This window comes from Calliopsis andreniformis, chromosome 7 (genome assembly GCF_051401765.1).
Source record: "Calliopsis andreniformis isolate RMS-2024a chromosome 7, iyCalAndr_principal, whole genome shotgun sequence".
Taxonomy (NCBI): Eukaryota; Metazoa; Arthropoda; class Insecta; order Hymenoptera; family Andrenidae; genus Calliopsis; species Calliopsis andreniformis.
Genome location: NC_135068.1, coordinates 3,601,811 through 3,627,905, shown reverse-complemented (window position 1 = coordinate 3,627,905; position 26,095 = coordinate 3,601,811). Strand labels below are relative to the sequence as shown.

The 26,095-nt window shown below is 31.5% G+C and overlaps 1 protein-coding gene across 4 annotated transcripts in view; it reads right to left on the bottom strand.

Annotated features, from left to right (window-relative positions):
• The window catches only part of Lsd-1 (lipid storage droplet-1), a 46,212-nt gene that overhangs the window by 17,757 nt on the left and 2,360 nt on the right, over positions 1-26,095 (bottom strand). For 3 of the 4 annotated variants that reach the window (XR_013002331.1, XM_076382282.1, XM_076382284.1), the window contains exons 2-6: positions 5,153-5,315; positions 3,903-4,042; positions 2,228-2,413; positions 1,697-1,889; positions 957-1,129 (exon numbers count right to left, since the gene is read on the bottom strand). Coding sequence is in view for 3 of the 4 variants with exons in the window: in XM_076382282.1 (XP_076238397.1) it covers positions 957-1,129; positions 1,697-1,889; positions 2,228-2,413; positions 3,903-4,028 (678 nt within the window). In the remaining variant the exon portion in view is untranslated. The remainder of the gene's footprint in view (positions 1-956; positions 1,130-1,696; positions 1,890-2,227; positions 2,414-3,902; positions 4,043-5,152; positions 5,316-26,095) is intronic. The other variant, XM_076382283.1, reaches the window with a different exon arrangement.

Sequence of the window (26,095 nt, the reverse complement as noted above, 5' to 3'; positions counted from 1 at the left end):
ATCTGTATTTATTTACTCATGTATACTTCCCTTTACTATAAGTCTGACGTATTTTTTGCGCTCTTTAAAATTGAAATTTTTTATGATAGAATGTGAAAATTGTTTATTAAAACCATTTTGTAGAATTAAACATTTGTGTTCCTTTTCAACTTTGAGTACTTAAAATTCACGGGTATTAGATCATTACAAATCTTTGGGTCGTAACTCTATCCGACTCGATCAATACCTGTATGCAATTTACAAATGATCGCTCTAGTCGAATTTAAATCCTGCTCACTATGCAAACTTGAAAAATGGGGATTCCAATCACGCACCATTTATTTTGCATCATATTCTTAATTATACAGATTTTTCCAGAAATACGTGTCAATATTTCAGGAGCTGCATTTACAAAGTAAAATAAGAAAAAAATATCATTTGAATAAAGTATGTCCTACGTATCTTATGCCTGGAATTAAAGAAAATGGTTGAAATGTCCACCGCGAGCCTCAATACACGCTATGCACGCCTTAAAATATCAAGTATTCCTCGAACAGTCTCAAAATCGATTGTTTATTTCTTCTTGGAATTCGTGCACATTATTCATTTACGCTGAATACATAATAGATTTTAAATGGCCCCAAATGTAAGAATTTAATGGGTTGAGGTTAAATAAGATCAGAACGTAGTAAACAGTTGAGGCACGTGGCGGACACTTTCGAACATTTTCTTTAATTACCCATAACTTGAGAGGTATGTAGGTATGTAAGGTACTTATAAGGTATTTATAAGTAAGGTATATAGGACATATGTTCAGATGCCATTTTGTACTTATTTTAACATGTAAATTCAACTTCTGAAGTTTTAAGTTGTATTTCTGAAACACTCTCTATAGCTTACAAACGACAAGAAGATATATCTTAATACCATTTCATCTTGAGCTACAGAATTCTTAAGGTGTATGCAGATTTGCTTACCAATTCTGCAACGTACAAAAGTACATGAATGCATTCTGTTCCTTGCTCTTTAAGTGCACGAGCTTCTGCTAACGTACGATGTGTTAATCTCTTCTGCAGTTTTCTAGAAAATCTTGCACCGTGCTTAAAAGTTCGTGTAGTCTTACTAATTTGTTCAGGTGGACCATCAGTTTCTGAAAAATAATGTTCATTTAATTTGTGCTCTCATCGGAATATTATAATAGGGTATTCGATAATAGGTGAGAAAGAATTGAAGGAATGATTCTAGGTTCCTTCGTTCTCTAATTATAAGTATTTTAAAAAAACCAGTGGCAATCATAACTATAATCAACAATGCAAAGAGCCATACAGTATTGCTATATGCCGAAATAAAATGTCTTCCAGTGACGTCATAAAATAGAAGAGTGAGGGTACCGCAAACAATGCAGCCAAATACCTTGCAGTATCCCCACTCTTCTACTCTATGACGTCACTGGAAGACATTTTGTTCCGGTATGTGGCAATACTAGAGTCATACGTCTCACACATGCGCAGTGAAATTCTGCAACAAGCGACGCGGACAATAGTGTTATGACAACCAATGCTTAAAGTTTGCTCTGGTGTTTGGCGGTTTGCCAAGCTTCAGGCGACTTTCAATAATTAGCAACCACAGAATTAACCATCGAAAAATTTTGCGGTATAATTAATAAATGATTAAATTTAAGGTATAATTCATAAATAATTTTGTATAGAACACTTGCCATCTACGACTCCGTCAGCAGGATCAGGAGGTAAATAACGATCGACGTATTTATCCGCAACAGTCAGGGCACCATCTATCGTGTCTACAGCAACGTTCGCAGCTTGGCTTCCTATCTGCTTCATACTTCCGGCCCGCATCAAAACAGGCCTAATGATTTTATCCTTTACGTATTCCCGCGCATTGCTGTATATCTTAACAACACGCAAAAGAAGTTGATTTCACGTTGAGAGACGATAATGTGATCAAAATTCATGAAAAAATTAAATCAATTACTTGGTCATGTCTTTCTGCCTGTATCTAATTCTGTACCTTCGGATTGAAATTATTTATAGAAAAAGAACTTTTGTACACAAACTGAGTAATTTTTTTAACTCAAGTTTACTTATTAACATGTGAGATTGAAAAAAATATTACACTTTTAATAAACATTGTTTTTAAAGATGATTCTAATCTGAAGGGCCCTGAAATAGGTATAGGCATAGAAACATAGATAAGTACCCTATTGATTGGTGCTCGAGTGTGAACTTACAAGATGAGGAGGTAAATGTACAGCTGTAATTCTTTCTTCAACAATATTGATACCCTTGCAGAGTAAGTGATCGATAGTCGTGATTGGTCCGTTCAGTGCGTGTATCGCTGGTTTTGCTGATGCTCCTGCTATCGCTAATGATTGCTCAGCAGTGCACAAACTCCAGTTCATTAAAGAATTTGAACGCTAGAGATTGAAAGCATTAGCTTTATTATACATTTTATATTTGTATAAATGCAATGACGCACGTACAGGTCGGCCATGCAAACTTGACAGATATGTCGCGCTCGCGTAAATAAGATTTTTGTGTATCAGAGGAATATTCATCCATTGTGTTTAGAGAAATTTTTCTTATACAGGGTGTAACAAGTATACATTGAAATATTCTAAGGAGTGGTAGAGAAGCTCAAATGTAACACAAAGTGTTCTATGACATAGCGTCCAATCTACCTTCATTTTGTGATAACGTCTTAAAGTTAATATACCATTATGTTAAACTATCAATCAGAAGATTCTGTAATTTTCCAGATACATCGAAGGCCAGAAGTAGTGCAAAAAGGTTTTAATATATATCGTTGTATCTCTTACGGTTTGACTTTTATGAAGCTTTCAAAATCCGAGTTTCGTTTCCTACAAACATCTCAAATTTTCAAAGCTTTATAAAGTTAAACTATAAGAGATACAATAAATTTTTTGCTCCATTTCTACTTTTCAATAAACCTTAAGAATTACAAAATCGTTTGATTAGTAGTTTAGCATGCAAGTACATTAACTTTAAGACATTATTATTGCAAAGTGGATGCAGAACGGACATTACGTCATAGGACATTTTGTGCTCCATTCGAGCTCTTCTACCATTCCTTAGAATATTTCAATGTATTTATTATTATGCTTATTACACCCTGTATAGCAGGGATTTTGTAATAATGGATGCGTAATATACATTAAATAAAGCTTCAAATATTAACCTTGGAGTGGGACACTAGGGTCTTTTATAGATCTAGCGAAATGCTGATTTCTATTATTGTGCTGCAAAGTAATTGCAAATAAAAATGTCCTTTGATTTTTTTTTAAATTTGAGCTTTATAGCCTTAAACAAATTATACACTTGGAAGTATTTCAGTAAATTTTTACAAAATTTTTTACCTATTCGAAGTATGTAAAAAACACGCTAAATATCAAGGAACCAGTGTGTCGTGTGATAGTCCGAAAAAATAGTGTATCATTGCAAGGATTAATTATTACAAAAAAAATTTTATAAATATGTATGATCTCTTATACTATCGAGGAAGTTTCTAGGAGAAAGACATATATGTGTATATGTGTATGTAAACTCATCCTTAATTTAATCCCCATAATTTTGGTTACGAAAATTAATAATATTATACGCAGACTATGGATGTTTATGTAAACTCGTATGTTTATAAACACAAATACAAGAATAAAATCTAAATAGGGATTTGTTTCACCCTCTAACTGATATAATGAGTACTTTTTCGTAAATTTTTGCGTAGTTTGTACCTTTTCCACATTCAATCTGATTACACACAATCGATCCTAGTTAACAACATAGGAAATTTGTATATGCAAAATATTTTTATAACAAAGATGATAGCTTCACTAGGATGTAAGAAAGTTATTAGATTATCAAACATTTCGTTTGAATAATACTTACCTTTATTCTGTCGTATACATTTTCAGCAATATGTATACTATTTCCCACGATAGGAATGCTGGAAATTTTAGCAACGGACTCTAAATGTGGTAAATCGCTGTCCTGCATTCCCTTAGTTCGCGCCATTTATAAAATCGTTCCTGAAAGTAAGTTTAAAATTATCTGACATTTAAAAATTTCCGATTCAAAGGATATAAACAATAAAATAAACAGAGATGTAAAAAATACATGTGAGAACAATAATGTATACAAGTCTACTATTGAATAAACGACACAACTTTTATTCAGATTATATTCTATTAATAGAATAAAAAATACTTGTATAACAAGGAATTCAAATTACTGCTCATACAGATTAAAATCTTGTATAGTAATCGACAATCTTTCATTGATTCCACAGTTACTAACTAATTCTCATCCCATGTTGATCAAGTGATGGTTTGCATTTTATGTACTCTGTGATAAGTCCATTTAAAACATGTTGATTGCTTTTATTATTTCACTCGTATCGAAGTACCAGCTGAACTTTCTCAGCAAATTATTATCGTAGCCTGAACACCATTCGATATTATCATCACGAAACATGAAAATAACTCAACAGACTCTATTTTTTTTAACACTTCTATTTTCATTTGTGCTTGTGTATCTAACTCGTTAGTTTTGAACTTGTAGCAATGAGCATTTTTCTGAGACTAATTTTTATGCTAGTAGTTCATTTTTGTTTTATTAAAAACGTGAGTAACAATTGGAGTGACATTTGATTTTAATACAGAAATTCCCTCGTTATAAGTTCGTTCTTATATTCCTGCAAATTTGAAACTATTTACAGTAAGCGTGTTTCATTTTAAAACACTGTCATTCACATCTTCGAGAAGACAAAAATGGACTATCAGCACATGAATTGATCCCAGAAAAATATTCCTCGTCATAAGCTCTTTTTATGAATTGTCAGCTTATAAAAAGAAATCACTATATTTTCAAGACACGTTTTATGTAGAACCGAATTTATGACGGGGATATACTATAGTCATACATAGTTAGTGGTAATGACCTTATATCGAGTGTCAGAAGCGAGAGTGTATAAGAGCAAGAAATATTTGTTTTAATCAATTCCAAGATGCAGTTAATACTGCAAAGACCTTGTAATAAGGAAATATTGCGCTAGAACCGATAAAAGTGGCTTTTGACATTGAATTTGACAATACGCTATAACTCCAGCTGGCAGCTGCTAGGGGGTAGCAGACACTTACCTCAGAATATGAACAATGGAGTGGGCCAATAACAGGATGGCAGAACGGTGGAACTATATAACAGAATGTGGCAGATGAAGTAGCAGAAAAGTCAGTATTTCGATGAAGAACACGCCGCTGACTGCACGTCGCAAGCTGCGAAACGGTATCTCATCAGCTTGACCTATGACACACCGATTGTACAGGCGCAGCAACCATCACGCTTCACGAGTAAGACTTTTCACAGCTTTTTCATCTCCTGCTTCAGTAGGATCAATGGAAATATTTGCAAGAATGATTCGATGTTAGGTAGGTCTGGGAGATTACTCCATTTTTCACTGCAGTTCATTAAAGTTCAAGGGAAATGTTAGTTTTGATTTGTATTAAATTATTAAGCGGTATTTGAAAACAATTTCTTATTTATATTGCAGTCGATCATAGCATATCTTCTATTTATTTTAGTTTATTTATCTCTAATGTTAAAATGTATGTTTAAATATCTTTTCTCTTCATTGGGGTATAATAAATATTTGAATAATAATAATAAAAAAAAGTTGGAGGTATTCGGTTGGTTTATATTTTTGATCATATTTCAATATTTTTAATTAGGAATTAGGAATAGGATATAGAACTATTTTAATAAATTCTTTATTTCCTTACGTCATAACGAAGGTATTACATCATTTTTTGTTTGCAGTTATTTCGATGTACATTGTTTATAATAATGTTATTAATGCTAAAACGTTCATAATTATCTTTTATTTTAATTCAATTATTTAATCTCATTTAAATGCTTGCTTATTTACTTTTATAATATATTACATATTCTATATAATACATATTAAATATCATCTATATATTACATATTAAACATCAGTAAATATCATATTAAAAATGTGTTTATCATTGTGGCGTCTATACGTACTTTCAAATATAGGATGTCCTAGAACTGATGCTGCAAGCGAAAAGAATGATTCTAGATGAAAAAATAAGTAAAATATGTAGAATAAAATTGTTTGATATCGTGCTTCATTTTTTAAAAAGTTGTAACGAGTACGAGTGTACCGAAGTACAGTTTTAGGCATTTGAGGGGTAAACGAGGAAGGGGGAATGGTTGTACATTCCATATTGCCCTAGGAGACAGTCAATGGTCAGACCGAGAGTGTTTCCCATACCCCGTGTACCCTTCAAGCATACAAAACTGTACTTTCGTATGATTGTACAGTTGTACATTGTACATGATGTACCAATCATAATTCAAACTCAATTTTCTTGAGAACGAAGCACAATATCAAAACAATTTGTTCTATATGTTTGACTTATTTTTTCCTGTGGAATCATGTTTTTTGTTTATACCACCAGTTGTGAGACAGCCTGTATAAAACAGTCTTTCATGTATTCATCTGTTATCATGAATCAACAATAATGATTTTTGAAAATAATTTGTTGATAATTCTGTAATTGTTGATCTGTTGATAATTATATTTAATATAATAAGAAACCTATGCTATATTAGTGAATAACTAAAAATAATGAGAACGAAGTTAGGGGATATGTTTAATATTGCAGAATAATGTGAAGTAAAAAATGGATTTGAAACAACTTATTTAGGATTATATAATTCTAATTCTACACAAATCTACTGCGAACAACATTGCTATTGTGTAATAGCACTGATAAACACATCTAAAAATTAAATACATTTCTTCTCAAATATACATGTCTTTGATTAATCTACCAATTTGATATATCAGCACATTTAACTAAAGGACTACTAATCATTCAGCAAATTTGTAAGTAATAACTGAACATGTTATATGTTGTAATGATATTACTAAGGAGAACTATAACCTTAAAAAATTACTATTTTATAAATAAACATTTCTGCTGATCGTGCATGTCTACATTCGATAATAACTAATCTAGTGCTATTTCTAAAACTTTTTAATAGTTTACATTTCAAACAGAGAATAAGTAATATTCCAAGATATCATTTTTTTGTTAACCTTAAAATATACAGTGATATTCGTAACCTTGAAGTTTGAATGCAGAATTTTAGGATAAAATATGTACGAATAACAGAGCAACTAGAAAATGCATAATGGAAAAAGGAAGCTACGTGGAAAACACGAAATTATCACTAGCAGACGTTCTTAATTGCCATACAAAGTCCACCACGTTGAACATCCATCTGCCTGCGCGGATGCAGCGGTATCAGTTAAGTATGTGTGAACAGAAATACGTCGTATTTTTTCATGGCATATTATATTTTGAAAGGAGAAATCGCGATTGTGACACGTAATGAAAGTCATTGTACATGATACTGATCATAAATATGTTTATACTTTATACTCAAAATCAACAAAATTTCGAAACGTTTAAGGACTAGGAAATGTGATAATTACAGCGACTAACAAAACGCGGGAAAAAATGTTCAAGAAAATTAGCGATAGCACTTTAGATAGAATTCACTATACATATGTATAACTTATAACACAAAAAGGTCCTGTCAATTATTAAAATCATGTATCTTATTTTTGTTGCCATAGTGTTATAGCTGTGCAAGATGCAACAATAAGAAATCGCCATTCTCCTTATATCTTTTTGTATACACGTATAGGGTGTCCCAGAACTGATGGTGCAAACGGAAAGCCAGCGATTGTACATGAAAAAATACACTTCTTTGATACCGTGCTTTGTTTTCGAAAAAATTAAGTTTGTATTATGAGCAGGTGTAAGAGTACAAAAGCACAGTTTTGGTTACTTGAAGGGTACACGGGGTAAGGAGAACGCTCACAATCTGGCCATTGACTGTCTCTTAAGCTAGAAGCATTCCTTTCCCTATTTACAGTGGTGCAGTAAAGCAATATTCCAAGTATTCAGTATTCCAAGAATTAAGACCACCCTTGATAATGGTCCAAGTATGGTCCTGACCTACAGACCGTTAATCCAGCACCACTGTACCCCTCAAATATCTAAAATTCTACTTTGATATACTTGTACTCGGTTAAAATTCAAAGTCATTTTTCTGGAAAACGAAACATGATATAAAAACCTTGTATTCTACATTTTTATCTTATTTTCTTTTTATGTAAAATCGTTCCCTTTCCATTTGTACTCCATGTTCTGGGACATCATGTATGTCACGGGTGAAGCTAATAGAGAGAATAAAACTAGAATTACCCGAGTAAACTTGTTAGAAGCTTCCCTGATCTCTGACTAAAGTACGAAACTGAATTGGAATAATATACATTTCGAACTTTGATATACTTGTACTCGGTTAAAATTCAAAGTCATTTTTCTGGAAAACGAAACATGATATAAAAAACTTGTATTATACATTTTCATCTTATTTTTTTATGTAAAATCGCTCCCTTTCCATTTGTACTCCATGTTCTGGGACATCATGTATGTCACGGGTGAAGCTAGTAGAGAGAATAAACCTAGACTTACCCGAGTAAACTTGTTAGAAGCTTCCCTGATCTCTGGCTGAAGTACGAAATTGAATTGAAATAATATACATTTCGAACTTTATTCGAATAAAATGTGTCCTACCTAATGTTGCTTAGGTAAAAAATTCTAACACTTGTAAGAGTAAAAAGTTCTGAAACAACAAAGTATTTAATTGAAAATGGTTTACAAAAGTAAGAAAAGTCAGTTGAAATAAAGAATAACAACTATAATAACATTGTTTCTATTTATTTTTGTAAGACAAACTACTATGGCACTTCGAATTACAATACAAATATTTCCAGCCACTTTACATTGACACCTTCGCGTTAAATATTTTAATATCTTAGTAATTTAATAATTTAAAAATAGTAGTTCCTAACAGAAGAATGGGTAATACAAAAGTAACATTTTCTATACTTTTTGTATTTTATATTTAAAACTTAAACGCGTTAAAAAGGTAGGAAAAACGACCGTGGTAAACCTTTACACTGCACAAACAGCATAACAAAATGAAAAAAAAAGAAACTAGATGCCATAGACGGACCTGACCACCATTAACTATAACGACAATCGCCCAGCACATCACACCCTGTTTTCTTAAAGCCTTTCCTCGTACTATACTTGCACCCTCCCTATAAAAACTTTGCCACGACCTAACCCAAATATGTTCTACAGTCCGATCAACGAGTCGAATCAGAAAATGTTGACATATTGTATCGACTGTTTTGTCCTTGTTCCGCTCACATGCATTTATTTACTATGTTTACATTTCACGGCTTGTTTCGTTGGATCAACTGTAAGATCAAACTTTAAAGTACTTTAGATAGTTAACGTGTTGGATGTATCGGGACGGAGGATGATGCAATTCCTAACCTTACATAATTATTCAAGCGGCATTAGCAGAATGCATTTTACTTTGGTAAAGTTCGAAACGTGCGTTATTTTAATTCGATTTCGAACTTTATCCACGGATCGTGGGTGTTACTAATTATAAGTTTACTCGTATTATTCTAAGTCTGTAGCAGTCTCTAACCTGTAGCATATACACAGGATTTCAACAAAGTTTTTTTGGAATACATTTTGTATCATATCCTTTCAACTTATATAATTCATTTCTTTAGGTCCTTAGATTCCAAGGTTCGTTGAATCTATTCTTTCAAATTTTACCAGAAATATGTATGCATATAAGCAGGTCACGTAACTAGAACCAGTTTGATTACACCATAAGTAGTAATTTTAGTGAAAAATATTTCAGACAGAAATTGAATGTTTTCAGGGAGAGAGGGGAAGGGAAGAGGAGAGGCATTGTTTGACACAATTAGTTTGTTTTGTAAATATGTGTATAAAAGACACATGAAAATCAAGTTAATTATTTTTAGTGGAATCTTTTTTTTGGGGCATTTTGTAACGCAGTTCGTAATTCTGTATAAAAACGTATTAGCCTATTTAGGTAAGAAAAAAACAAAATAATAATAATTAGTTTAGGAGATATTCTAACTTCAAGCATGCGAATTCGCATGATTGGACCCAGTGCATTCAGTGCTTACCGAAATGGCAAAAAGAGTTTTCCTAATTGCAGATATTCATCTTGTTGAAAGGATTTTGGGAAAGAGGGTCTTATCAATGAAATAGGAGGTTTTTAACTTAGGTAACTATATTTATGATATGGAGTGTACAAAAGAATAAAAGAAAAGAATAGAAAAATACCCATCGATAATCACGCTATCTCTCGTAAATGCTCACGCATGGATATTTCTCCTAATAGTTTATATTTCTCGATTATCCCAATCTCTTCTAAAGGTTAGCGATCACTACACGTAATTTTCTCAGGTACTTTGTACCCTTGCAGCTTTAGACACTAATTAAGAACCTTGTCCTTTTCATCCCTTCTCTAGATTTGTAAAATGTATAAAGTTAAGAACTGAGAAGACTTATCAGACAGATTTCTGGATAACGTTGTAACGCGTGCGCTGTTGAATAAACCCCTACTCAATTTTAAAAAACGTTGATTGTTCCAAAATCTGGAACCCAATAATACATAGACTACTATCGGAGATAGGATCGTAGTGGGTCAAGGGTTATGGATACCCTGCACCATAAAGGCGAATTTAGACTTTAAACTTTGGATGTGAATCACAGATGATTCATCCACAGCGAAAGGTGTAAAGATTGCTTTCATTTACATTTCATCAAAAAAGAACAGTAAAAGAAGTTGAAACGATTTCTCCTTCTAAGTTTCTTTTCTCTTTAGTCTTCTGGTTATTTGTTGTAAGAGTGGATGAATGAGGGCATTATTGTGATTTTCTAATTGGATGTGGTGCTGAATTCTTCTATAACCCTTTTTATGAATAAAGTACCTTGATCCGCGCGAATGGTGTCGTTGGATACATACCACAGAGCATTGGCTATAGCTCAGAGAGTCCTGAATTGAGTTCTCTAGTGAATGGCTACCTTAGTTTTGTCGATACATTCTTATAGTTCATTCCATAAGACTGTATGGATTCAACTTCGATCTTCTACCTATTAGCTAGTATGTTTAAATCTTTGTTCGACCTGCTTGTTCTTTTTCAATATACATATGATCCTTTCAATTAAGCTTGGAGTTGAAGCTTCTAGGTGAAGGTGCAAGACATACTGCAGAGGAGGATACTGTCCTTTTCTTGTTAGTGAAAGTTACATGAGCTAATGAATTTAATTATTGAGCTGATGTAAATACTGTAGCTGTCACCTTTCACGTCTACTGTGGATGAATCACTCGCGATGCATATCCAAAACAAAAAAGTGTAAATTCGTTTTAACCCCAGATCTTCGTTGCAACAATTCAATTAACAATGCCATTTGATAAGAATGTATTGAATACAAAAAGATTACATATTACAATATTGCGATTTAAATATTGACGTCCTTTTCACTGTTTATCTTTGTGTCTCTTCCTCCCCTTTTAGTCATTGGCTCATAAAACGTGATAGAAATGTATTTTCAAGGAACCGGAAATGCTGCTTGTATGACGCAGAGTTGAGCATTTCTTAAATAAAAAGTTATTTAATTCATTCATTTAATTAAAAAATTGAATAACGAATCAACTGAGATAAATTTATTCGACATTTGCCGGATAAAAATAGTCCCACTTAAGAGTGTTTTATCTTGTGTGTCGAATAAATTTTTTCCATCTTTATCTGTACCTTTAGTCGACGATTAATTTGACCTTGAATTATTTTCGGCGCGCGCCAAACCGCTCAGTGCCAAGGACATGGAATACAGTCAGGCACAAAAAGATAGGACATCCTATGTCTTTTTGTCTTGATATAATAGCTAAGGTATATATAAGCTTAGTAAATTAGTTCCATTTTACACATTCATAGCTGTAAATATACCAGAGATACGTAGTATTCGTTTCTGAGAAATTTTACAAAAGAAAACATGAATATTACTGTCAGTAAGTGGGACAAAATATGTAATCAGACGTACAACATGTGATAATCGCATCGTATGAAAGAGCCTTTTTACATTTAAACATAGTTTTCGCTGCCTCTTCGTCATTCAATTGAAAAATGACTGCTAGCTGATTAAAGGTCCATTCACACATATCCATTCCGATTAATGGGAACACTACATTCTTTTTTTTAATGCTTTTTTTATTTGTCTACTTCTTACTTTAGGCGAAAATAATTTTCAATCAAACAACAATCATAGTCATCTTGTCTAACCACCCCCTCGAGGTTCACTAGTTTTACAGATACATCAATTCTGTTCCACTCCGATCTGATATTACAAAATATCGTTTCCTTGCTTTTGAATGGAACAGTTTACACTAAACCCGCTTCGTTTCGCCCTGATCAAGTCTATTGCCATGAATGAAAGCTAACTCTTACTCTATAAGCGGCATATCTCCCAAAAAAATGAGTTTCGAACTTTGTTTCACCCTCTAAAAAAATTAATTTATTATTCAAATCACAATTTAGAATGTTTGAATATGTTACATGGATCTTTTCAGATTTTCTTAAAAGACTTTTATTTACTCAAAAACGTGTTGAATATAAATGATAATCGAAAAACGTTTATAGTGTAAGGGTTAAATATTATTGGCGACGATATTTTGTTTTTTTTCACTGAAGTCTACTCGAAATCGTATGAAAGAATCTTTTTCTTATGATTCTGCTGGGTTTTCGGGTTCAAGCGTTTTGGATGATGTACTCTGAGGATCCTAAACTCTAGCTATAAAAACAAGAACAACAATAGGTCATTCAGTAATCAAAATCCCAAGTTTTATATTTAGTATTAAATCTTCATGGACGTGTCACTAATGAGTTACTGATATTTTCCTGATAAAAATGGTACCAAACATGATATTATTATAATCCTGGCTATTCTCAACCATATAAGGATTTGTATTTCTTTCCGAAAACAACTGAAAGGTACGGATCATTGCCATATGCTGGAACAAAATGTCGCCTAGTAACGTCACAGAAGAGAAAAAAGGAACTATTGTAGACAATAGTCACACATCATATAACACTTCCATTCCTCTACTCTATGATGTCACCAGAAGACAGTTTGTCCCAACATCTGGCAACGCTAACTGTTCATAGTCATCAAGCAAATCGCCTAGTTGTACGTAAGAGAACGAAACGAATTCTATGTATGCAGACCTTAATGGGCCAGTATTGTTGGACAACTAACGTTTTATCGATTCTGAGTTACTAGAAGGAACTAAAACTGATAAGCGCAGCTTGTGTTCGTGTTCAAAACAAGTTAGTTTTACTCACTAAAGTCTTGTTTAGATTGGTAAGTTACTTGAATTTAAATGGCTTGAACGCAAATGATTCGGGGCAATTTGACCAATGTGAACACGTTATATTATTTGACTTGAAATGTCCTTTCAAGCTTCAAGTGAAGTTGATGTCCGTTCAATTTTTCTTTGCTGTTCGATCGTCACTTGCCAAATTAATTTTAAGTTGACTAGTTCAATTTAATAGTAAGTTCGTTTCGAATCCATGAATTATGTGAATAATTAATCCTAATGTTTAAGTTTATTCTGAAACTGGTTCGACTGTTGGAACCTTGAGTCGATTTTTTTGTAATTTAAATGATTGTGAATCTATTCAAACCTTGCTTCGACTACTGGAACCTTGATTTGATTGTTGAAGTTTAAATATTTAATTCAACTCGAATGTGTAAATCTTGATCGATCAATTTTATTTGAATATAAAAATCTTTAAATTGATTGATTATTTGACTGATCGAGTATATTATGAATCTTGTTTTTAACTATATAAATGGTTAACTGAACACGTGAACGACACAAATAATGAGGCAAAGCGAGATGTTACGAAGCAGAAACGATTCGTTTGACTGACTTCCTCGAACTCTTCCACAACTTTCGTAACCCCCATAGAGGATATATGTATATCGCTGGACGAGAGAGGGAGTTTTGGGCGTTTCTAAATTCTATTGGCCGATTTCTTCTCGAGGAAATAAGGAACCTCCTCTCGATTAATGAACTGGCAGAGGAGGAAATCTTATCCTTAAAAAAAATGTGAGCAACTCGCGTGAAGCGAAAGTTGATTGTGTCGAAAATTAAGATGCTCTCACTCTAAACATCCATTTAGATTGTGTTGTATAATGAATCGGCAGGGAGTCATGCGTGCGGTCCAGGACCCTTCTTCGTCTCAATCGGCTGCAGCCCAAATGCTCAGACGCACTGATAGTTTATGGCAGGTAATATATTGTTCTCAACGAACGTCCTTCTTCTTTATTCTTTGAATAAGAAAGTCTTCAAGACTTTTGAGAATTACTATCTATTTAGTACAGGCAAATAAAACAATTGAATTGAAACGTTTCAAAGTACTATAAAAGAAAATTTGCTTCTTTTTGGCAAGAATTATAGTATTGTTGGACGAAACATCTGCACCTACTTTTTATCTACATATACTTGATAGATCATAAACCTCTTCAATATATTATGAATGTATAGAATTTGACTATGATATACTCTAAAAGAAAGTAATGAAGAATACTAATTTAGATGTTCTGTTTCGAATTCATACTAATCGATGATACATCAGAATAGTTTGAGGACTCCGTATCTACTTTTTACTTCTACTTGATAGATCACAAAACTTCCTCAATACATTACGAATATAAAGAAGAGAGGAAAGAAGAATATTAATGTAGACGCTATGTTTCGTATCTACACTCTAGTGACTAAACGATAGCACTCCAAATGAGTTTGAAGACTCAGTATCTACTTTTCGTCCTAATTATGGAAAAAATAATTGGAGGAAAATTTATTAATTTTAATTCCTTTGAAAGAAAGGAAGTTAAAAAAACCGAGTTCATTGTCCAGGAGTATTTTGAAAAGCCAGAAAGAAAAAGAAAAATCATTTAAGAAAAGTAACTCTTTGAAGAAACCTGAATATGAAGAAGGATACGGGAAACATCTTATCTAATGCGACATAACTTAATAATTATTCCTAGACTATTAAAATAAGAGAAGAGGAAATGTAACAGAATATCTGTGTTAGATGTTAAATTCTACTCAGAATGCAGCTGATGATTATCAAACAAACCAAAAAACATTAATATCATCAGAATACATACCTATATGTATACACATGAACTTCTTCTTTAATTCCTTACCTTTTATTTTGTGTTTTTTTTATTTATACCACTAGATGGAAAATTGTAATTGACATAGAATTTTTACTTCTTAAAAATAGAACTTACTACCTTACATAAAAACTATTCGAACTACCAACTTCGTCACAACAAGCTATTTTATGTGTTACGAGCCGATGGCTAGATAATCTGACCGAGGGTCAGGGTTTTTGGAATTCTGTTATTGTTTCGTGGACGAACCAACGGGTAACTTTGCACTCGTTGGGAGCCACCTCACGGATGTGGACGAACCAGTGCGCAAAGGCCAACACCGGTTTTAGGTAGGTTTTCGTGGACGAACCGACACTCATTTGGCGAGTATCGGGAGCCACTAGGATGGAATAAAGACTGTGGACGAACCAGCGAGTAACTTTGCACTCGCCAGGAGCCGCGGGACGTGGACGAACCAGTGCGCAATGGCCAACACCGGGAGCCACTTGTAGGTTAGGAAAGGGACCTTCGCAAGGATTGCGAAGATGTTAGTGTAGCCTCGTAACTTTCAAATTCATAATATATCTCGAGCGGCAAAGATATAATATTGTGGGATCGTTACGCGTTCGCTTCTTATTGGATTTAGGAGAGGTTTTGATTGAACTAAGTCCAATTTAACAAACCTTATAAAAATGTGTATTATTACGAGTTTAAGTTTGATTCGAAGGAATACAAGTGTTTATGAATTCAAGTGTCGCGGAACTAAGTCCTCTCTCTAGATTACGCACAGAGGTATGCGGGGGACGCGTCACTAAGACTACGTTATAGTGACTTTACGTACTGTACTTTAAGATTCTGATCGAAGGAGAACTAATGCTCGATCTTGCTTCCCAGTCTAAGCCGCGTACTAAACTCGAACTGCATTAGAAATGAGCCCGCTAGACTGAATTTCTTGGCCCTTTTATACTCAAAAATCCATGGGAAAAATGGTGGGGACTCGGCTGCATCGCAGAGTTTCCGAGAAAAGTTCAATGATATTAGTTTCAAAGAATTCTACTAATTGGGTGCAACGGAAATGCCTATCGGCCCTTGCAAGGCGACTTCCAGGCAAAGTCAAAGGTCTCGGAAGGAGCTTTGAATCGAGCCCTTTCATAGTTGCTTTACGTAACCCGTCTGGACTCGTAACATATGATGCGATTACTTCTTGGTTACTACTTTTGCCTATTCTTATCGTTCAGAAAATCTCACACTCCCAAAAGACAGAGGTGCTTTACCAATGCACAATATGATGCAATATGAGCCTTAGGAAAAGACCATTTCATACATAAATGCCAAAGATTAAGCGGGTCAAAATTAAATCAGGCAGAAGAAAAAATTAATTGAAAATTATCACACCTTTTCAAAGGTCTGATAATAACCAATCACACCTTTCACTCAAAATTATCACACCTTTTCAAAGATGTGATAATAACCTAACCAAAACCATAAGAACGCGTTACATTGTCATAAACGTTATTTTATCTGTAGTTCTGTTCGATTTCGTTCCATCACTTGATTACCTCGTCTAAAAAAATATGATTTATCATTATGTGGCGTAATAGTAATAATTATAGCAAGTATTATTATATTAAGTATAAATTTAGTAGTTAAATATATTCGAATTAAGTATAGTAGTGTACGTTTATACTTATTCTTAAAATATTTTTGAATTCTAAATTTCATTACAATAGAGTTTTATAAATATTTAGTGTAGTTCTAGTTATAAGTGTTTATTATAATATAATAAGTATTTTTAAAAATTGAATGTTGTATATCGTGTTCGTGACAGAGTTAAGATAATTAATTTTGTAGTTATCATTATATTACTTCATTTCAAGATTAAATATTAAGATTTTAGAATTAAACGTCAAGTGAAAAATATTTTTAAAAAATATATACTTAAAACAAAAAATATAAATATTTTAAAAAGTGTACCGAATATATCGTTAATCAAATTATATCTTTTAATTATATTTTTGTATATTTTTATCATAATTGTGTACTTATTTTCATCTACTTATCATATCTTTTTTCTTACTTGTCGGTTTATAGTAGTATTTATACCACACTTTTTGTAAAACGCATGGCAATCTGACAATATATTCTTTTTCAACTCTAGCTTTTCAGTGTATTTATTTACTGTTGTGACCGATTTATTTAACGATTAATACCTTTGTTAAAATATAATTTCGTTTTTAACTTCAATACCTTCTTGTATTATACAAATATACGCATAAACGAAATTTTATCCCAAACTTTGTTACTAATTTTAGAATATTAGAATAGAATTTAGAATATTAGAATTTTTAGAATGTTATTATTTCATCGATATCTTTATTAAGTGCAATTTCATAAATCTTGTTAATACAAGATAGCAGATTAAATAAATAATTAATTACTGTATTTAAAGTAATCTATTTGCGGTTTCTAGAATGAGTCATATATTGTTTATGTTTATATTATTGATAATAGAGATTGTTGATAATAGCTGTGAAGTTTTACAATATAACAGTTTATAAGTAAAAAAATCGAAAGTCTACATCGTGTTATTAGATCATTAACTTCGATTTAACGATCATGAAGGGGAGAATGAATTATTAACTACATTGTATAGAATGATTACATCACACAGCAAATGATTATTGAGTCCATGCTACACTTATGTCTTCCTGATCAGCTCATAAAAGTCTAACTTAATTAAATACAACGCAATTAATCCATATTTTAAAAAAATTGCATTTTCAGTAGAAATTTATTTAAAAATTTATAACTATCATATGTTATTCTTTATTTATTCTCACTCTTCTATTCCTTTTTACAGTTAATTATACGTACATTATTTTTTTCCTATCACAAAATAGTAAAACAAAAATAATTGTTAAGAAAATAATGTATTTTACGTATGACAATCACTGATATTATAGGTAATAAATATTTATTTAATCATTATTCTTTGTTTATTCGTTATAAGTTTATAGACTTCTTGACCGTTTGAAATTATTCTACTTTCGATCTTTTGACGTAAGTAACAAAAAAAATCATCAAATCAATTTCAGAAATAATACATATTCTTATTAAATATTACTACACATTATGTACTCTTATTTTATTGGACAGAAAGAGAAACTTCTGCATAGGACATTTTTTATCAGGCTTCGTCTCAAAAAATATGTGAAGAGTGAAAATAGAAAACGCTGTAAATGCCAAAATTAAAGCTGTGAGGAAAATCATTTACTGATGTTGGTTTTCATGCAAACATCTTTTTTATAAAAAAATATACAATTTTTTTTAAATGGCACTAACAGCCTTTTTTTATTTCCACTCTTCATTAAATAAAATAAAAAATGTTTTAAGCTCCACTGTTTCCAAAGTAGAGGTTCAAACACTAAGTCATACAAACAAAATTCATATTGAATAACATCAATAATAATTACACTTTTCATGCGTTCGTTTTGTGTCCAAAACTTCACAGTAGTGAAAATTTTAAACCCGTACTTACTATATCTGCGCTATTTTTAAAAGATTAATCCATCCACTAAAGCAACGCTGCAAACAGAAGTTAGTAAATAATAAATCAGGAAGTTCTCAGTTGTGAAAATATTCTGCAGAAACTGATCTCGCAAACAATAATGTATTAAAGAAATTGCAGCTGACTGTAATAAAGCGAAGATAACGATATTTAAACAATGATACCGAAATCCTCTGAGATTCAACTAATTTTTAACAGAATGGCTGCTTGTTACGCTATCGGTGGTTATATACAGGGTGTCCCAGAATTGATAGTACAGGGCGAAAGTTAATCTTTCTGCAGGAAAAAATAAATCGAAAATATGGAATAAAATTTCTTTATATGGCGTATCCCTTTTGCGATAGTTGAATTTATAATAGTTAAACTTAAATTTATATAAAATGGTTCTATGGAACGACCTGTATAATTGAATCGTTGAGTTGAAGACCAGTAAAGGTTCAAAATTGGCTATTTTTTAATAATCTCAGACTTGTATTTGGACTCCAGAGCTAAAGTGCATTAATCCTTCCAGACTTGGTGTACATTACAATGTACACTGCTTTATTACTTCAATATTTGATTTAAAATGTTAAAACTGTGATTGCAATTATCTATATGCCTATCTTTAATATTTTTGTTTTTGAAAAATCAGATCTAAAGAGGATAAATCACCCGGAGAAAAAGTGGACTTAGTACGTGGAAAAAATGATCATATAGCTCTTGCAAAAGTCTCCTAAGTAGATTTAGGCAAAGTAGGCTTTATAGGATTTCTTATGGACCTTTGTTTAACAAAGATACCTAGACTACAGTGAGACCAACTTTGTTAAATTTACAAAGTTGACTTTTATTGATTCTATTGAATTTGGACCTGTTAAAGTAGTTCTGTAAATTCTAGAAGAGACTTCAGTAACTTCAGCTTAAGATTTTCTCCGTGTACACTATGGCTCTAGAGTCCAGATGTGTTAAATATACAGAACTAGACATTGGAATTAAATATCTCAAAATGTAGTTTCTGGATTTGTATTATTTTTCACCTCATCGATTTAATTTTGGGTGCTTGAAGGATACACGAGGTAAAAGGGACACTCATGGTACGACCACTAAGTATTTTTATGACAGAGTTCCTCAACCTCTTTTGACTTGAGGCTCTCTTCTGAACATCAGTCACCTCTATGGCCTCTCTCACTCTTTTTTTCCTATTCCCATTTTTTTCTTGTTCCCATCTTCTAACGTGGTCCTAAAAATTCAGTAGAGGTACCCTAGGAGGCCATATGGTGCCATTGAGAAACACTGCACTATGACAACTTAGACGCGTTTCCCTTTACCCTTTAAATGACTAAAACTATTTCATTATATTTGCTTATGTTAAAATTCAAAGTTAATTTTCTCCAAAACGAAGTATGATATCAAAAAATTTTATTTTACATTTTTTTTCGCTTGTACCATCAATTCTAGGACATCCTGTATTTCATCCGTTGTTACAAAACATTTTCATTAAAACATGCAGACTCTACCGTCTAAAAATTTGCTACACAATATTTTCGTAATTAAAAAGAATGAAGATTATACTGTAAAATATGCAATTTAAAGAAAAATAAATAATTTTATTAATTTTATTTGCTGTACTATAACAAAGAACAATGCTACTAAAAGTGTTAACTTTATGTCAAACATACTTTTCCATACAATGTAAGTTTAATAAAATATGAGCAACCAAATAATACCAAACTTTTGGTCTGCTGTGTAGATTAGGCGAAATGCCTTATCAGTATCACTTTCCCTGCATTGTTTCTTGTATTATTCCGACAACACGAGGCGAGTGATAAGGTTAACGGGATTTCAATTTCTTACTGTTCTTAACTTTCTGCATGATTAATATTCCTTCTTTAATGTGACATGTTTACAGATGTGAAAATTTCCATCGTGAATTCATGATGAAGTAGTAATGTTAATTAATGTCTCTGCTAATATAACCGTGAAGTTGGGAATTTTATCAAATAAGTTTGCATGATGCTTTTACATAATAGTATGATATGTAATATTATATTTTCTATAACCTCAATTTTATAGCGATGTCTTTGAATTGTTCTCGTTTTACTATTCTTTTTACTTTCGTTCTTGAAAAGTGAACAAGAAATGAGCATACACCGAAAACGTGCCAGATACACGTTATAATCTAGATGTTCATAATTTAATGAGTAATCTATAGTGAGTGGAATTTATGATTTATATGGCTCTTTAATGCAATTGTTAGTTTCTTCATGGTGCCTTAAAATAATTCTGGAGTGATTTTTGAAGACTACATTTGCAACATATACTCATTATAAACTCACAGTTTCTTTTTCTTCTTTTTTTTTTTTTTTAATTTATTTGTTTATCGTCGCATCGACTATTGTCATTAGCGACCACTATACATTTACATGTTGTTACATATTATTTGTACTTGGAATATTCTATGTGTATGTGTGTGTGTATGTATTGTAAGAAAAATATTGTATATTATCTAAAATTCACAGTTTCTTACCAATAGGAAATCTTTTGGCGTACCTATAAAATATTTCTTTTTAATCTACTACATGTCGCCCTAACTTTTTTTTTGTTGTATTGAAGTGGAAAATGATAGAAGATGACATAAATTAAGAACTACGAGTTTATATTGAAAATTTACTGCATCGGTAAATTTTCACAAATCAATTCATGCAAAAATTTACATTAATTATATTTTGTTTTTAGAATTATTAATATTTTATGAGTAATAACTCTATAATAATTACTCTATATTAATTTTATAATTAATTAATTACTCTGTACATACAATGTACCTACATGTAGAGTTATTGTAACTATATGTTTATTGTATCTCAACAATTATTTTCCTAAATTATATACCTATATTTTTGTGCCAGCAAATGCATAGTCGAAAAACGAATTTATAATTTTCTTATCTTTATGTGTAATAAAGGAATAAACGAATAAATACATATTTTAAATATAAATATTTTTTCTAATTTGTAAAACACTTCTGTTAATCGAAAAGGTATAAAGCTTCTTTAACTCATTATGGCCTATTAAAAAACGCCTATTATATACTTTATATATTATTTTATCGAGAGAAAAAATTATTTTATATCCATTTTATTTTATATACAGGATGTTAAAAAGAAAGGTTCAAGAGTTTAGGGGCTTATAGTACTCACCGAGAGGAGTAAAAAATATTTAATCAAATAGGTTCTAAAGTCAATCCTTTCGACGAAAAATCGACTTCGAAGTGATTAAGAAGTACATTCAAGGTTATCAACACAAAATTGTTAGACTGGCATCAAGAAAGATTAATTTTACGAAATTGTAAGAAATGCAAATTTAGTACAGACTTTCTTTGTTGTAGCAAATGTTTGACGTGACTTCCTTTCGTTGCAATGTAAAACTCACATCTACTAGGCTCACTACTACGCTCCGTGCTAAATGAAAACTAAACATTTGTACTAAATTTTGAGTCTGCGAAGTAATCATTTGTTGATGCTACTTTAATAACCTTCTTTCGACAACCTAGAAGTACTTCTGAATCAATTCCTCTATTTACATTCAATGTGTTGCAGAGAAATTCATTCACCGTATCAAATACATAAATACTAGTCAATTTTTCGTCCAAAAGATTGACTTTGGGACCAATGTTGATTAGACGTCTTTTACTCCTCTCGGTAAGTACTATGAGTCCTTAAAGTCTTGAACACTTTTTTTTAATACCCTGTCTAGACACTCACTAAATAAAAAAGATCCACAAAAAGAAATCTATGACTCACAAAAAACATAGTATACTCTAGTGTTATAAATACTCCAATTTATTCAGCTTTCAAAACGTTGTAAAATCTAAATCAGAAAGGAGAAACAGTAAAGAAAAAAATATTAAACTAGTCTTTGGAATTCCTTTTAATAATAGTAATTTACATTATAAAAATCTTGTAAATATAAGTAGTAACATTTTTTGCGCTATCTCTTAAATATTCAAAACATTTTTTTACCAGGCTACAGTAAAAAATATTTTAGTAATCCAAATTCGGTAACATTGGCCCCAATTTTGGGCCTTAATGGGTTTAATATTCATTTCTCCTTTCATTGCAAAAAATATTCCACTCGCTGGTATGTACTTAAAGCAGGTTAAAGTAGGTAAGTAATTAAGCGAACAAGCAAATTGATGTAAAACGGCTAGTGCTTTTGTCAGACGCGAAAAGGTCGGATTAATAGACACTCGTTTCGATGATTAATGGAATAAAAGGTGTTAGCGGATTGAACTTAAGACCAACTGGTAGAGTCAAGCGGAAAATTGCTGGTAGTCGTGTTGAGAAATCACAAGAGTGATATTTCAATTAACAGGAATTGACTCAGTTTTCTTTCCATCAAGTGGAGTTATATTGGAAAACTTCAGTTAAATGTTCGTAACGTCATTTAAGCAGTTATTTAATATTACATGGCTTGAATGATCGGTTAAGTAACAATTGCGCAATCCTATTACTGAATATGCTCCAAACGAAACTATTCTGAAGTCATAGGCTGCTTCAGTTTTAGTCAGATTTATTTAAAATAAATTGATTGGGATTTCTGGTGGAATATGAGATCTAGGAAAATTGGAGAAGGTATTTTAGAAGATCCAGAACTTTTTGAATAAGAAGAGTTTTCAACAATGATCAAAAATTAAAGGAGGAAATGTCGAAAGATAAATGAGTAACAATTTCCTATCATAATTTACACATTCTTTATCAATTAAATAAAAATGAAATACTGTTTTTAGTTCAGCAAAAATAAAGTTTGGATTATATTAAAAATAATTTACTTCTCCTCTGTTTTTAGAGCAGTTACAAATTTTCATAACTTTGAAATGTTAAAATTTCCAAACTTTTATATTTTTGCATTTTTAAATATTCAAATATTTGTACTTTGAAGTTGTCTATATTTCAAATCATTAGATTAACGAATTCTTAATTCTTGAAAATGTTAGGCATTCAAATTCTTCAATTTTCAAATCTTCCAATTTTCAAATTTTTAATTTTTCAGGCTTTTAAGCTTTCAGATACTTTAACTTTAAAACTTTCAAATTTTTAGGATTACAAATTTTGTAATTCTCAAGTTTTTAATTTTCAGCTTCCTTTAAATCTTTAAGTTTAAAACTTTTTGAATGTTAAATTCGTGTTTCGAGTCTCAATATTGTAGAAATCTAAAATACTTTAACTTCAAAATTCTCAAATCTTGAAATTTTCAAATGTTGTACTTTCAGAATCTCAAAGATACAATTTTTATTTAAGATCACCCATTTTCTCAAAAATAGTTTCTCTTACAGTCCCAAAAAACGTAACTATTTGAGTACACCTATATTTGTTTTCTTAATTAATCCTATAATTCAGGAGAAAGAAACAAAAAAAAAGGGGAATCATAAAGAGAAATTAAAATAGAAAAATAATCAGTGAAAACTGCGATTAACCTAAACAGTGATGGTAGTTAATTAGGTATTTTTCCAGCTACCAACAAACAATATAAGTGTAAATACTGTGAATATTATCAGGGTCCAAGAACCGAATGTTGCAACCTACTAAAAGCAACTGACTGCATGTACCACGAGCTTATACATAACCTAATTGCTATTTAGAATGAAAGAGTAACGTGCGACACGTGTTTATCCTCAAAAGAAATGTGAACACAGTAATCGTTCACTATAGCGAAGACGAGCTCATGGCAATGGTCACATTTCTGATGTCAGCTCTGATACTGATAAATCATTTTTTCGTTGTCGATAATTTCGGTGAAAATGTACTCGTTTAGAAACGGTAGTAGTAGTAATGGTAGAAACTGCGCAGTAGAAGAGCAACGTCTGAGAAATTTATTAGGGTAATTAAAGCTTGTTTCTACGTAAACAATGTTTGACACTGACAATGATAACGCATGCGTTTAAATCACTTAAAGACTTTCAGTCGCTCACTAAATGTCATTTTAATTACCGTTCTATGCACACGGAAGTAAAGCTTAAGAAATTAGGTGAACTGGAGCGTTTTTGTGGATCTTGACCTTGGGGTGCTGATATTTTAAATATTATAATTACGTTGAAGTTGTTTTTATTAATAGTTAATAATTAATTAATATTTTGTGCGTGAGTCATGAGCTTGATTTATAAACTGCAAAAAACGCTTTCACGTATCAATTCACGTAGTCAATCACGTATTAGACTTGGGAAATCTATGTTACAAAAAATATTCTGAAAATAAAATGAAGTTTATATAGCTCAAAAAAATTTGGTTGTACTTTTTTGGTAAATATCTAAATAGTCATGTTATATGCATTATTTTCCTTTTAAAATGCATGCACAAGGCGGTTAATAATTTCTGTCACTAATTGTAAGTGTAACAGAATATTACCATGTACTGTAATTCAGTATAAACAATAATATTGACATACATATTGCACATGTACTTCAACAGTGACACAACTCAGAAAACGTGATTTTTTAATTACAGCTATAAATTAGTTTGGTAAATGCACCTGTATGCATTATAAAGAGTTTATTAGTTCAGGATCAAAATTATAGAATTTATATAAAGAGCTCTTCAGATGTAAATTACAAATTATTTAAATAATAACAAGAAAATCATTTAATGCGAGTAACACATAACTATTTTCTAGACTAATTATATTCAAGTAACAACTTTCATTAAATAAAACTATTTTTTATGTCAATATAATGTATTTAATAAATAATTTTCACCTAAACTCATAAATAGTCCTTTGTTTTGTCTCAAAAAACATACCATTTTGAGTTGTATCACGTTTGTAATACATGTGCAATATAAATAAATAAATATAAGATATAACTGTATAAGTATTTGAATTATTATTCAATTACCACACAAATATTTAAATATATTTGTAAACGGAGTGTTTTGAATGTAAGAATAAAATACTTACAATGCAATACAGTGTAATAGAAAATATCAAATCTGTCTTAGTTTTGTAGCAATAAAGTTAAAAATTGACACATATGTATATTTCTCTATTAAGGGGGTATATAGGGTCCTCACCAATAGGTGTCAGGAATTTTAAGAAGCGATTCTACCAACTAATATAAGATAAAAATTGAGAATGACAAAAGTACATTTAAGGCTCCGTTTCAAGTTTATTAATTTTTCAGAAAACACCTACTCCATGAAATGTATCTGACTTGGAACCTACTCTATTGCCGACGTGCACCAGTCGGGCTGCAGTGAAATCAATAGAATAGGCGTTTTCTCAACGATTAATAACTTTAAAACGGGCCCTTAAATGCATCTTTGTCATTCTTGATTTTCATTTTATTGTTATTTTGTCATTCTTAATTTTTATTCCATTTTAACATG